This window comes from Kogia breviceps, chromosome 2 (assembly GCF_026419965.1).
Source record: "Kogia breviceps isolate mKogBre1 chromosome 2, mKogBre1 haplotype 1, whole genome shotgun sequence".
Classification (NCBI taxonomy): Eukaryota; Metazoa; Chordata; class Mammalia; order Artiodactyla; family Physeteridae; genus Kogia; species Kogia breviceps.
The window spans coordinates 60,610,225-60,623,652 of NC_081311.1; the positions used below are offsets into that span (position 1 = coordinate 60,610,225).

The 13,428-nt window shown below is 39.6% G+C and overlaps 1 protein-coding gene across 10 annotated transcripts in view; it reads left to right on the forward strand.

The window, feature by feature from the left end:
- Positions 1–13,428, forward strand: part of ANXA7 (annexin A7) — a 38,044-nt gene that overhangs the window by 15,526 nt on the left and 9,090 nt on the right. For 5 of the 10 annotated variants that reach the window (XM_067025402.1, XM_067025401.1, XM_067025404.1 and 2 more), the window contains 7 exons: positions 1,392–1,446; positions 4,147–4,351; positions 5,104–5,205; positions 5,817–5,881; positions 6,306–6,371; positions 10,977–11,094; positions 11,314–11,408. In XM_067025402.1, coding sequence (XP_066881503.1) covers positions 1,392–1,446; positions 4,147–4,351; positions 5,104–5,205; positions 5,817–5,881; positions 6,306–6,371; positions 10,977–11,094; positions 11,314–11,408 — 706 coding nt within the window. Of the gene's footprint in view, positions 1–1,194; positions 1,299–1,391; positions 1,447–4,146; positions 4,352–5,103; positions 5,206–5,816; positions 5,882–6,305; positions 6,372–10,976; positions 11,095–11,313; positions 11,409–13,428 lie in introns of all 10 variants that reach the window. The other 5 variants (XM_067025403.1, XM_067025408.1, XM_067025409.1 and 2 more) reach the window with 3 other exon arrangements.

The following is a 13,428-nucleotide window of genomic DNA, read 5'->3' on the forward strand; positions in this document are numbered from 1 at the left end:
GAATTCCCAACCTTTTTCTCTTACAAATAGTGTGTAATGAATAGCTTTGTACATATATAATTTTGCATTTGTGTAAGTATTTTTATGAGGTACATCCTGGAAATGGAATTTCATTCTAGTCCTTTATATAATTATTCTTCAAAATGTACCCAGATTCATTTTCTTAAAGTTGCTTTAAGTTTTCTCATGTACAGATAGTCTTTTTCTTCATTCTGTTCGGAAACTCTTGTTGACGTAATTCCTCTAGTGCCTTTAAAGGTAAGATTTAATGTAGTAGCTAAAGGCTGTAGAAATAGGACTTTGTCACTGGAACAGTTCCTGAGATTTAGAAATTTAAATTGTTTTTGTAGTCTTTGATGCTATAAAACTTGTTGCCTTTAAAATTATTATTAATTTCTTCCATAAATTATTTTCAGACGTTTTCACTTTCTTTTGACCCTGACCTCTTTTGCCCTTGGTCCATCTGACTGTTCTTGGATGGTATTGTTTCTCCTTTACTCCTTTTTTTTATCAACTGGGCTTGGGGAAGAAGACAGCGAAAAATGATTTACCGCCCTTTGCATCCAGGTCTTTGGATCCCAAATGACTGTTTTAAAACTGATTGGATCAGTTTTCTTATTTTCTTTCAACTTTGACTAAATGTATGCCCATTCATTCTCAATTTAGCAAGTTTTTAGCTTCTATACTGTGCTTATGTCATAAGGAGCACTATAATAACTTAAATTTATTTTCTCATTTTCCTCACCCCCCCCATCTCTGTATTAGCACCTAGGACAGTGCTTATTAAATAGTGGGCTTTTGTAAGTGTTGAACTGGTTTTGTTTGGGGTCCTTTTTTAAAAAAATTTTTTATTGGAGTATAGTTGATTTACAATGTTGTGTTAATTTCAGGTGTATGGCAAAGTGAATCAGTTATCCATATACATATATTGACGCTTTTTTAGATTCTTTTCTCATATAGGCCATTACAGTGTATTGAGTAGTTTCCTGTGTTATGAAGTAGCTCCTTATTAGTTATCTGTTTTATATATAGTAGTGTGTATATGTCATTGTTTGGGGTCTTGATAAAAAAGAAATACAAATCACTTATAGCTGTATTGGGGAGATGAGCCAAAACACATATTGAAAGATATAGCAAATTAGGTGGTAGATTCAGAAATGCCAAAATACTCTGGTATCAAAATATCATTCACAGACCAGCAGCAATAGCATCACCTGGAAGCTTAGTTAGGAATACAGAATCTTGGGCCCCATCTCAGAACTACTGAATCAGTCTGCCTGCTAGACTCTTGAAAGAAGGTGTGTTTTGATTAAACCCTATGACAAAATATATCTTCAAAGGCCTTAATCCTTATAGGAAATTACAGAAGACATTTTTTATTGTTGTTACAGAATGTCGTACCCGGGCTATCCCCCCACAGGCTACCCAGCTTTCCCTGGATATCCTGTAAGTATTGCCACTTATGATACTAAAATAGCTCATGTCCTTGGCACAGATCTTTTATAGAACTAGCCAGCCCTTGACAGATCTTACAAATATGCTAGAGCAGGGGTCATAAATTCAAATGGCCAGAAGTACTGAGTAGAGTACGTGAGTGAAGGCAGGTGTTGTGGGGAACTACAGGGACTTGGCTCACCTGTAGAAAGGCAGCAGCTCGTCAGCTTAAGGCAGATGTGTCCATGCAGGGAGGCTGACCCAGTGTTGCTGGGTAGTTCCATATCTTCAAGTAAAGCCAACAATCTGGATTTTATGTGAAATTGCCCAATTTTCAAAATTGGGAAATGAATCTTTTAAAATGTTAAATGCTGTATGATTCAGTACAACATGTAGGTAAGCTAAATCGATCCTATGAGTCACTGGGTTTTTTTGTTGTTGTTGTTTTTTAAAGTATTTATTTATTTATTTTTGGCTGTGTTGGGTCTTCATTGCTGTGCGCAGGCTTTCTCTAGTTGCAGCGAGCAGGGGCTACTCTTCATTGTGGTGCATGGGCTTCTCATTACGGTGGCTTCTTTTGCTGCGGAGCACGGGCTCTAGGCGCGCCAGCTTCAGTAGTTGTGGCTCACAGGCTTAGTTGCTCAGCGGCATGTGGGATCTTCCCAGACCAGGGATCGAACCCATGTCCCCTGCATTGGCAGGCAGATTCTTAACCACTGTGCCACCAAGGAAGTCCTGAGTTACTGGTTTTTAACCTTTGTGTTAGAAGGTTTAAAATAACTTAAGAGGGCTTCCCTGGTGGCGCAGTGGTTGAGAGCCCGCCTGCCGATGCAGAGGACGCAGGTTCGTGCCCCGGTCCGGGAAGATCCCACATGCCGCGGAGCGGCTGGGCCCGTGAGCCATGGCCGCTGAGCCTGCGCGTCTGGAGCCTGTGCTCCGCTACGGGAAAGGCCACAACAGTGAGAGGACCACGTAACGCAAAAAAATTTAAAAAATTTAAAAAAAAAATAAAATAACTTAAGAAGGGGCTTCCCTGGTGGCACAGTGGTTGAGAATCTGCCTGCTAATGCAGTGGACACGGGTTTGAGCCCTGGTCCGGGAGGATCCCACATGCCACAGAGCAGCTAGGCCCGTGAGCCACAACTACTGAGCCTGCGCATCTGGAGCCTGTGCTCGGAACAAGAGAGGCAGCAATAGTGAGAGGCCCGCGCACCGCAATGAAGAGTGGCCCCCTCTTGCCACAACTAGAGAAAACCCTCGCACAGAAACGAAGACCCAACACAGCATAAATAAATAAATAAATAAACTCCTACCCACAACATCTTTAAAATAAAAAATAAAAAAAAAACATCTTAAGAGGGGCTTGACTCAGAGGTAACAAATTACAGTGGATTAGAGGTCCCTGGATTAGTACTTCTGAGACTTCTAGTATTTGGAGTTCATGTTATAAATGTGCTACCAAGTTCTGCCTTGTTGATGTCTATACTGTTCTGAGGACTAAACTCATACCTGAGGCATAAGTAAGAATTGTGTTTCAATTTTATGCTCATAAGTATGTAGGGCTTCTTTCTAACTCTGGGAGAGTAGAAAGAGGGGCCTATACAGATTAATGATAATGTGTATATTCTTATGTAAAGTGAATATATAGCTCTCCTGAATTTACCATTGAAGAGATGAGAATTATGAATATGTTTCCAAGTCCCTATGTACTAAACTGGACTCTGACCACCATTTCAGTCAATATCGGCTGATTGTTAAAACAGACAACCCTAACATCCCAATGACTTAACACAATAAAAATTTATTTCTTGCTTACTTCAGTCTCCTGGAAGTCAGTGGTGGGGGTGGTGGGGGGAGGGGTGTGGTGGGGAGCTAGGAGGCTTTGTTCCATGTCATCTTGTGGGTTCCCAGGCTCCTTCCATCCTCTGTTGCCTTGGTATGTTAGCTCTACTATCCTCTAGTGCCTTGGAGTCCTCCACTGAATCTTCTGCTTCCAGCTGGCAGATGAAGGAAAAGAGAGAAGAAGAGAGAGCTTAGAGGATTGGACAGAAAGTTAAGGGGGCCAGGCTGGAAGTCGTGTACGTTACTTCTGTCCACATTCGTTTACCAGTATTCAGTCATATGGTCCTATTTAACTGTAACGGGGTCCTGGGAAATGTAGTCTAGTTTTGTGGCCTGGGAAAAAGTTTAGTGAACATGTAACAGTGTCTCCACATTTAGACATTGTGTGATCTGAACTGAGGTCCAAAATGTCACACCCAGTGTATGACTCAGGTCACCTTTTTTTTTTTTTTTTTTTTTCCTATTATGCACAGGCCCAGATGTGTTGCAGGAAAGCCATGAATTCTCTTTAGGGTAGAGAGGCAAATCTTCCTATTATTTCCAGGTGCTAGGAAAATGAAGGAACTAATGAGCTTTGCTAGTTGTTCCTGAAGGCTTGAGGTTTGGAAAGAGCCTGGTTCTTACTCCCAAATAGAGAAACAAACCCTTCTTGCCTAATGCAGGTAGATTTATATATAACTGAATTCTGACAAACAAGTGTCCTGACAAACTAGTATACTGATAAACTAGTATGAGATACCAGGACTTCTAATGGACTTTTTAATATGTAAAAGAATAAGCTAGACCTTAACAGTTATCTTTGTTTGTTTCCTTAGCTAGGTTCTATTTCTCGGTGATCACATTCATTTGAAAATTTTTCTGGTTTTTCAGCCTGCAGGTCAGGAGTCATCTTTTCCTCCTCCTGGTCAGTATTCTTATCCTAGTGGTTTTCCTCCAATGGGAGGAGGTGCCTACCCACCAACACCAAGTAGTGGCTACCCAGGAGCTGGAGGCTACCCAGGAGCTGGAGGCTACCCTGCCCCTGGAGGCTATCCCAGTGCCCCACAGCCAGGGGGAGCGCCATCCTATCCTGGAGGTGAGTCGTGGGTTGTGGAATTAGTATTGCATTTTTTTTCTTCTCTTTAATCCTCTTGGTTCCTTCTTGTTTTGTACGAGGTCAGAGTTGCTCTTAGCTTACTTTCTACCTTAGAAAGTAAGGACCTAGCTGGCAAGATAGAAGGATAAAAGTTCTCAGGAGGCATGAAAACTGGGAGCAGTCTCAAAAATTCTGTTGTGAAAGGAATTAGAATAAATCTCATGGTGATAAAAGACCAATATATAATGGTTTGGTTGATAATTTGTAATCTTAAGAACTGATTAATATATTTCATTTGGCATGATTGTGACCTTAGGACAGCTTTGTCCATATTATGTAAAAAAACAAACCAACCAACCAAACAAAAAACTTAGCACTTTATTATATTATATATTATATAATATATATTATAATATATTATATATAATATATATTATATTATATATTATACATTATGTATTATATAATATATACAATATTATATATTTTATATATTATATATAATATAATATATATTATAATACATATTATATATATTGTATTATAAGTTATTAAGGCAGATGAATGAAGTAACATTTTTTTAAATTTATTTTTTAATGGGGAAGGATTTGTTGAGAAATTGAATTTAGACCAAAAGGGACTACTGCTATAGCATTAATAGTATATTTTCTTCTACTGTTTCTAAAGTTTTCACTTCAATCATGAGAATTGTCACTAGTTTATTTCTTTTTTTTCTCTTTTTCTTCTTCCAGGCCAAGGGTTTGGAGCCCCACCAAGTGGAGCAGGCTTTTCTGGCTATCCACAGCCACCCTCACAGTCTTATGGTGGGGGCCCAGCCCAGGTACCACTACCTGGTAGGTACTCACTGTCCGGAGAAAAACAGTAGCTTGATATTTTGAATCTTGCAGTTGCAGTTGAAGGAACTTAGTAGTTTATGTTTGGGATCGTCTTTAGTAAACGTTTATACTAAATACTTCTTAGGTAGTATATGGTTTCATGAAATGTATTAATTTGATGAAAAAGTTTAATCAGTAAGATTTCAATAAGGACCTGTTTTTTCAATTAAAAAAAATTATCTGTCCTGAAGCCAAAAAGCAAAACCTTCAGGAACTTCTCTGCTCATTAGTATAGCACAAAGGAAACAACCCCCAGAACTGTGTCCTGTCATCCTTTCCAGATGGAATCAGAATTTAATCTGGTTCAAGTGTTTTGTTCTTTTTTTAAAGTATTGTTTATAAAGAAATTATGTTAAATTATTTTAAAGAAATTAGGGCATGGAATATTTTAAAAGGTCCTTGTGACCGAAGTTGGTTTTTGATTCAGTAAATTATAAAACTTAAAAATTATCGTAGTGAATAAGTAGTGTGAATATTCTCGTATGTTTCTGTATTCATAATAAATCAGTGCTGTTTTGAAAAATTAAATCAGTTAAGACCTGATTGCTGCATTTTTTCTTAATATGTAGGTGGTTTTCCTGGGGGACCGATGCCTTCTCAGTACCCTGGAGGACAATCTCCTTACCCTAGTCAGGTATTTTTTTTTCCTACCTTTTAAATTTAGTCTGGGTAACTGGATAATGCTAAAGAAGGGCACTACTCTTTTGCTGACATTAGAGGTTTCCATGAAGCAGAGGAGATGGTCTAAAACAGTTCACTTAAGACTTTAATCTTTGCTTCTGTTAGACTCCATGCTCTTTGGTCCACCTACTTTTAAGTACTGTCCTGATGACTGTGGCAAGACAAGCATAGGTCCTTTCTCACAGGTGATGATGACACCTATACTCTTTTTCATAGTGATTCACTTGGACTCTTGGCATTGGTTTTAGCTCTTTTTCCTCCTCCCTTGCTGGCAGTATAACTGTGAACTCAGGTGACTGGGTGATTGATATTTCTGGCAGTGTTTTATGAAGTATGGTTTTGTTTTCCATTTTTACAACTTTCCACTCTTCTTTCAGATCAATACAGAATCCTTACCTTCCTATCCTGTTTTCTCTCCTGTTTCTTTGGATTATAGCAGTGAAGTGAGTAAGGTTTTTTAATGTTCACTAATCACTAGATCTCCTATATATGCCTTCATTTGTTTCTAATTTCTCCTGTATTTGTCTCTCACCACTTCTTTGAGGGCTCATTGTATCTGTTTTTGTCTTTATGTCCCTGTAGTGCTTGGCAGGGCCTTAAATCCAGTAGCCAATTAATGTCTGTTAAATTGATTTTTCAGGAGTCTCAGAAGGTCTCCCATATATCAAATCTTTGCCCTATCTCAATATAGCCCCTTATTTTAATATTAAGTTTTATTCTTTAATTGACTTGTTAATTCTTTTATATCCTATGCAAGTTACTAGGAACATAAGCAGTTTTATGTTTACCTTATCTTGATTTTCTCATTTCATACTGTCTATTCATAAAGATCTAGCATTTTTAAGCTTTTCTTAGGCTGGGATTGGTAAGGGGTTACGGGATTGGTAAGGGGTTACAGAATGGAAGAAAAACAACTTAGCCATTTTCTGGCTTCCTTTCCAGATTTGAGGAATTTTTGAGCTCCAGAGAGATCAAGAAACTTGTCCAGGGCCACACAGCTAGGGAAAGTCAAAGCTGAGACTAGATCCTAGCTCTTCTGCCTCTCAGACCAGTGGTCTCTCTGTTATACAGTGCTACTTTGCTGATACAATAAATGATACTCCTCCAAAGCCCATAGTAAATTGCTTTCAATCCTTTTTAAAAAAAATTGTTGATTATTAGTCGTATAATAAATCTGTAGTTATTTTAATCATTTGTTATGAGAATTTTTATTTTAGTTTAGTTTAAGCATGCATATGCTTTTTTTTTTTTTCACGGTATGCGGGCCTCTCACTGTTGTGGCCTCTCCTGCTGCGGAGCGCAGGCTCAGTGGCCATGGCTCATGGGCCCAGCCGCTCCGCAGCATGTGGGATCTTCCCGGACCGGGGCACGAACCCGTGTCCCCTGCATCGGCAGGCGGATTCTCAACCACTGCGCCACCAGGGAAGACCTGCATTTGCTTTTAAAGACATCATTTTATGACTGAATATAAAAGATTTTTAAACATAAAAACACTAAAAGTAAAACACAGATACACATGCAGCTTATCTTGCATAACAATTACCACCCTAAATTGAAACCAGGAAGTTACAGAGCAGTAGATTTTGGGAGATGGAAAGTGGAATAGATGGAAGTGGAATAGACTACCTTGTGAGGGGTGAGCTCCCTGTCACTGATAATCCCCTGATAGAAGTTGGGGTGTGTGTGTGTGTATAGGAAGATGTAAAGAAAGTTTTTGTCTTGGTTGGGCAGTTGGGCCAAGTGACCTCTCCTGATTGATCCAATTCTAATTCTATGGCAGTTTTTCAGCAGGAAGGTTGGAATGAAATGGATGTCAAAGGGTGGCACTTTTGGTGGCAGATAGTATGGGCTTTGCTGTGCTGAGAAATCCTCTGTAGTTAGAGTTTTGACCTCAAGAATATGGACCCTGATTTCTTTGAGTTCAGTATAATGCCTGCAGAATGATAGTATTCTTGATGAAGATTCACTTCAAACTTAGACTTTCAACAAAGAATAAAACAAAACCATTATTCCCCTCCAGATGAAAAATGGAATAAGTCTTTTGGTGGTTGTTGTTTGTTTTTAGAAACAAGAGGATGACAGAAAGTGATAGTCGTCAAACAGTGCATGATGAGGGTTAGTTTCTCTTACTGTCTAGTTCAGTGTATTATAAACAGAGGCTTCTGCCCTGCTTAGGATTTTAGTGACAGTGGTTACATCAAAGAAAACTTTCATCAATGCTTGATACATTAAGCCTCATGTAAAGGCAATATGTTGAAAAAATTTTTCTGCTTGAGCGTTTGCTACAAGTAGAATAATTTTAGTTTTTCCTTAAAACCAATATACAAATATTTCTTGTTAGTTCTCTGCTTACATTCCTGGCTTAGAAACTACTGAAGGATGATTGTTAGGGCTTATTGGTAGAAGAAAATGTTGGTGTGAGAGTAGAGATGAGTGGGAGGAATTACCGACCATAAAAATGTTTGTCGAAGGGTCTGGTCTCCTTCTCCCCAATCACTTTGCCCTTACAAAGGGGCATTTTTTTTTTTTTTTTTTGCGTTTGCGGGCCTCTCACTGTTGTGGGCTCTCCCACTGCGGAGCACAGGCTCCGGACGCGCAGGCTCAGCGGCCATGGCTCACAGGCCCAGCCGCTCCGCGACACGTGGAATCCTCCCGGACCGGGGCACGAACCCGTGTCCCCTGCATCGGCAGGCGGACTCTCAACCACTGCGCCACCAGGGAAGCCCAAAGGGGCATATTGGTTGGCATATTGCTCTTGTTATATTCAATGGGTATAACTCAAAATACCGTTTCAGTTGCCTAGAAAGCAACTGAATCATTTTATGTTTTGAAATTATGTTGATTGCATCTTTAAATGATATTTTAGAGATACTTGGTTAAATAAAATATATTATTAAAATTAAATTTTAAAAAATGTGATGGGGGGACTTCCCTGGTGGCACAGTGGTTAATAATCCACCTGCCAATGCAGGGAACACGGGTTTGAGCCCTGGTCCGGGAGGATCCCACATGCCACGGAGCAACCAAACCTGTGTGCCGCAACTACTGAGCCTGTGCTCTAGAGCCCATGAGCCACTACTACTGAGCCCGCGTGCCACGACTGCTGAAACCCACTCACCTAGAGCCCATGCTCCATAACAAGAGAAGCCACCGCAGTGAGAAGCCCACGCACTGCAACGAAGAGTAGCCCCCGCTCGCCACAACTAGAGAAAGCCCGTGTGCAGCAACGAAGACCCAACAGAGCCAAAAATAAATACATTTTTTAAAAAAATGTGAAGCGGTATCATCTTGCTGTATCCCATCTCTCTTAAACCCTGATTCTAATATTTTAAGAAAACTAATGAATTGTTTCATAGCTTTATTTTAAAATTTTTTAAAACAATTTTGTAAGAATTTCAGACTTATAAAAAAGTTGTAAAAATTGTATACAGAATTCCTGTATACATACCGTTTACTCAGATTCTTACATAAACACAGTACAGGAAATAACATTTTTATAATACTATTACCCAACCTTTAGACTTCATCAGTTGTCCCAGTAATGTCCTTCTGGTTCGGGATCAAATCCAGGATGAAACATTGCATTTGTTGTCATGTCTCTTAAGTTTCCTTTAATATGAAATAATTCTTCAGTCTTTGTTGTTAATCACCTTGATACATTGGAAGAATGCTACCAGTTATTTTGTAAAATATTCCTTAATTTGTGTTTGTCTGATAAGTCCCCTGATTAAATCTAGGTTATGCCATTTTGGCAGGAATACCACAGAAATGATGTCATGTCCCTAGTGAATCATATCAGGAGGCACTAGTTGTCGATTTACCCCATTCCTGGTGAGAAATGGTTTTGATCATTTGCTACAGATGATGTCTGCTAGGTTTTCTGCTGTAATGTTAGAAAGTATGCAAATATCTTGGTTCTCATTATACTTTTACCCACTGATTTTAGCATCCATTGATGATTCTTGCCTGAAACACTTAGTACTGTGGTCTTTGTCATATGGTGATTTTTAAATTTCTTTATAGATTTGTATTTAAAAACATATAGTCCTTGTTTTGCTTTCTGGTTTATTTCCTTATAAAATCGATGAAGAATATTGTAACTCCCAGAGTCTATAGTCATCAATTTCATTTTCATGCTTTTCTTATTATAAAATGATTTATTTTATGTCTAATAATCAGAGCCCATACAGGAAATGAAGAGCTATTACCAAAAGTATTTTGCTTGTTAGAAATCTCATTGGGCAACTCTGGCTCTACCTCACTAAAGCCATTATTGTATTCTTTAAATAAAACACTGCCACTCATCTCACACTACCCAGGGATCAGTCTCTTTTTTGCCCTTCTATTCTACCAAGAAGGAAACCAAGGCATAGAAAGATTGTGACTATCTTCACAAGCTTGACTGTCCTGTTTCCTGAAAGTTTGGTGTCTGGCTATCTTTTGGCGGGAGAAGGATAGTCTCTGTCTGTTCGAGAATGAGCCATGAAAATAAATATCCTTATCCTAAAACCTAAGTACTGGCTTTCTTGCCTAAGAGTAATGATCAGAGAAGTCTTTTTTTCCCCCCAATATTTATTTATTTATTTTGTTGCACCAGGTCTTAGTTGCAGAAGGCGGGCTCCTTAGTTTCAGCTCTCTGGCTCCTTAGTTGTAGCACATGGGCTCCTTAGTTGCGCAGGTGGGCTCCTTAGTTGGGGCATGCAAAGTCTTAGTTGCGGCAGGCATATGGGATCTAGTTCACTGATGAGGGATCGAACCCGGGCCTCCTGCATTGGGAGTGTGGAGTCTTATCCACTTCGCCACCAGGGAAGTCCCATAATTGGAGAAGTCTTGTCTTCCTGTAAGCAGAGAAACCTGAGTTGGATTTTTTTTTAAGTTAGTATTTCTTTTATTAAAGACGTTGAACATTTTTTCATATTATTTTTCTTCCAGTTTTATTGAGACCCAATTGAAATATAACACTGTATTAGTTTTAGGTATACAACATGTTGATTTGGTATATGTATGTATTGTGAAATGATTACCACAATAACTGATTTGGATTTTAGGCCTCTTGTTCTCAGCCTGCTTCGATGACTCAGGGAACTCAAGGAACAATCAAACCTGCTGCCAACTTCGATGCCATGAGAGATGCAGAAATTCTTCGTAAAGCAATGAAGGGTTTTGGTGAGGAAAACATATTTTTGTCTTATTTACAATCAAATTCAAGTGATTGAATGTAAAGTAAAAATAAGCTTTATATCATAAACCAAGTTTATATGTGAGCCTGTGTGCACATCCCTCAATTTAATCTGGCACCAGGCACCTTGTAAGCATCTAAAAGATGTCATCAAGGAGCACCCCACACAGACCTCATCCTTACTTAGACATGTATGGTTCTTTCAGGTACAGACGAGCAGGCAATTGTAGACGTTGTGGCCAATCGTTCCAATGATCAAAGGCAAAAAATTAAAGCAGCTTTTAAGACCATGTATGGCAAGGTATGTTTTGTTTTGTTTTCAGGAGTGAGTATGAACAGTGGCCTTACGCCCTGCATTCTGTCAGGTTGGATACTATCTTTTTTTTTTTTTTTTTTTTTTTTTGCGGTACGCGGGCCTCTCTTTGCTGCGGTCCCTCCTGCTGCGGAGCAAAGGCTCCGGACGCGCAGGCCCAGCGGCCATGGCCCACGGGCCCAGCCGCTCCGCGGCATGTGGGATCCTCCCAGACCAGGGCACGAACCCGTGTCCCCTGCATTGGCAGGCGGATTCCCAACCACTGCGCTACCAGGGAAGCCCCGGATACTATCTTTTTATTCGTACTGGTGAGTACAAAGTAGAGGCAACTAGATTTCAGAGACCCCAGGAGAGGTGTATTCAATATTTCTTTCTTTCTTTCTTTCCTTTTTCTTAAATAAATTTATTTATTTATCTGTGGCTGCGCTGGGTCTTCGTTGCGGCACGTGGGTTTCTCATTGTGGTGGCTTCTCGTGTTGCAGAGCATGGGCTCTAGGTGCGCGGGCTTTAGTAGTTGTGGCTTGTGGGCTCTAGAGTGCAGGCTTGGTAGTTGTGGTACACAGGCTTGGTTGCTCCACGGCATGTGGGATCCTCCCAGACCAGGGGTCAAACCTGTGTCCCCTGTATTGACAGGTGGATTCTTAACCACTGCACCACCAGGGAAGTCCCATCAATATTTATTTCTCTTAGAAGGCTTTCCAATTCTAGAGTAGTCCTTGATCTCACAGTCATACCTATTTACTATGTCTGGTAGGTGACACATGTTCAGTAAAAAGTAGATTATGACCACAATCCTGATCAGTAGCTTGGTTCTCAATCTTCTCCTTACAGTTGGATTCAAGGACTTCTTATGTAACCCTTGCTTATTTTTGGTCCTTGGCATCATCTTTCACTCCTCTCCCTCCCTCTAAACATATCTTGTATTATGACTATAGAACTTCTTGCCAATCCCTGCACACATACTTCTGTGTTTGGTATATGTTGTTCTCTTGTCCTGGAACACGTTTTCTTTTTTTCCTGCATGGCAAACAAATTCTCCAGGATTTGTCTTGATTAAGCTACTTGGTGAAGTTTCTCTTATTGTTCTGGGCATAATTTGGCTGCTTCTTCCACTGTGGTCCCATAGCACTTTGTAAAACCTCTGCTATAACTAATCTCACTGCCCACTCCCCAAAACTGTGAGCTCCCATCAGGCAAATCATGTCATATTCATCTTTGTATTTATAGTACCAAGTACAGGAACACTAACAGATAGCCACTTAAATGCTTGTTGAGCGGATGATCAGTGACTAAATCCATCAAGATTCTGTGGCTGAAAGGTGTCATCGTTTCTTAAATACAAAGGGCAAGACTGGGTAGCATTGGTTTGCCATTTAGATAGGAATCCTAAAAATTTTCTGATATCCTCTGAATCCAGTTTACTTTTCTCAGAATGGAAGTAGAGGTCCACTGGCTGGTCCCACCTCATCTTTTCTACCCTCCCTGCCCAACCCAAAATCCACTTCCTTAGTCTTAAGGCTGATTAAGTGACACAAACTCTAGTTTCTCTTAAGGTTCAACATCAGACTCACTTTTCTCACAAAAGTATTTTCCATATTATGAATTTCTTTAGTTCACATGTAGTCTGTGCTTTGTTGTCCTGAATTTTCTCATACAGCACTTTTGAATTAAAACTAAATTCCCAGCCTGTTTTCCTTACCCACAGCCACCTTTTCTCTTGACTTCTTATTAATGAAAATACTATTCCTCTAGCCAGCAGTGGAGTCTTCTTTGATTCCACACTCTTCTTTGTCAATTAATCAGTGAATATTGTTTCAGTGCCTACTGTATGCCAGGCACTGCTTTGTCCTGGCAACTGGTTATTGACTATGTCTTGTTGATCTAATCTGTAAAAGAGCTCTTTAAAAATGTGTCTTCTGTATCCTTTTTTTCTTTCCACCACTCAAGTCCAAGCCTTTATTACTTCTTACCTAAATATTCCAGTAGCCTAAATTTCATTTATAGCCTC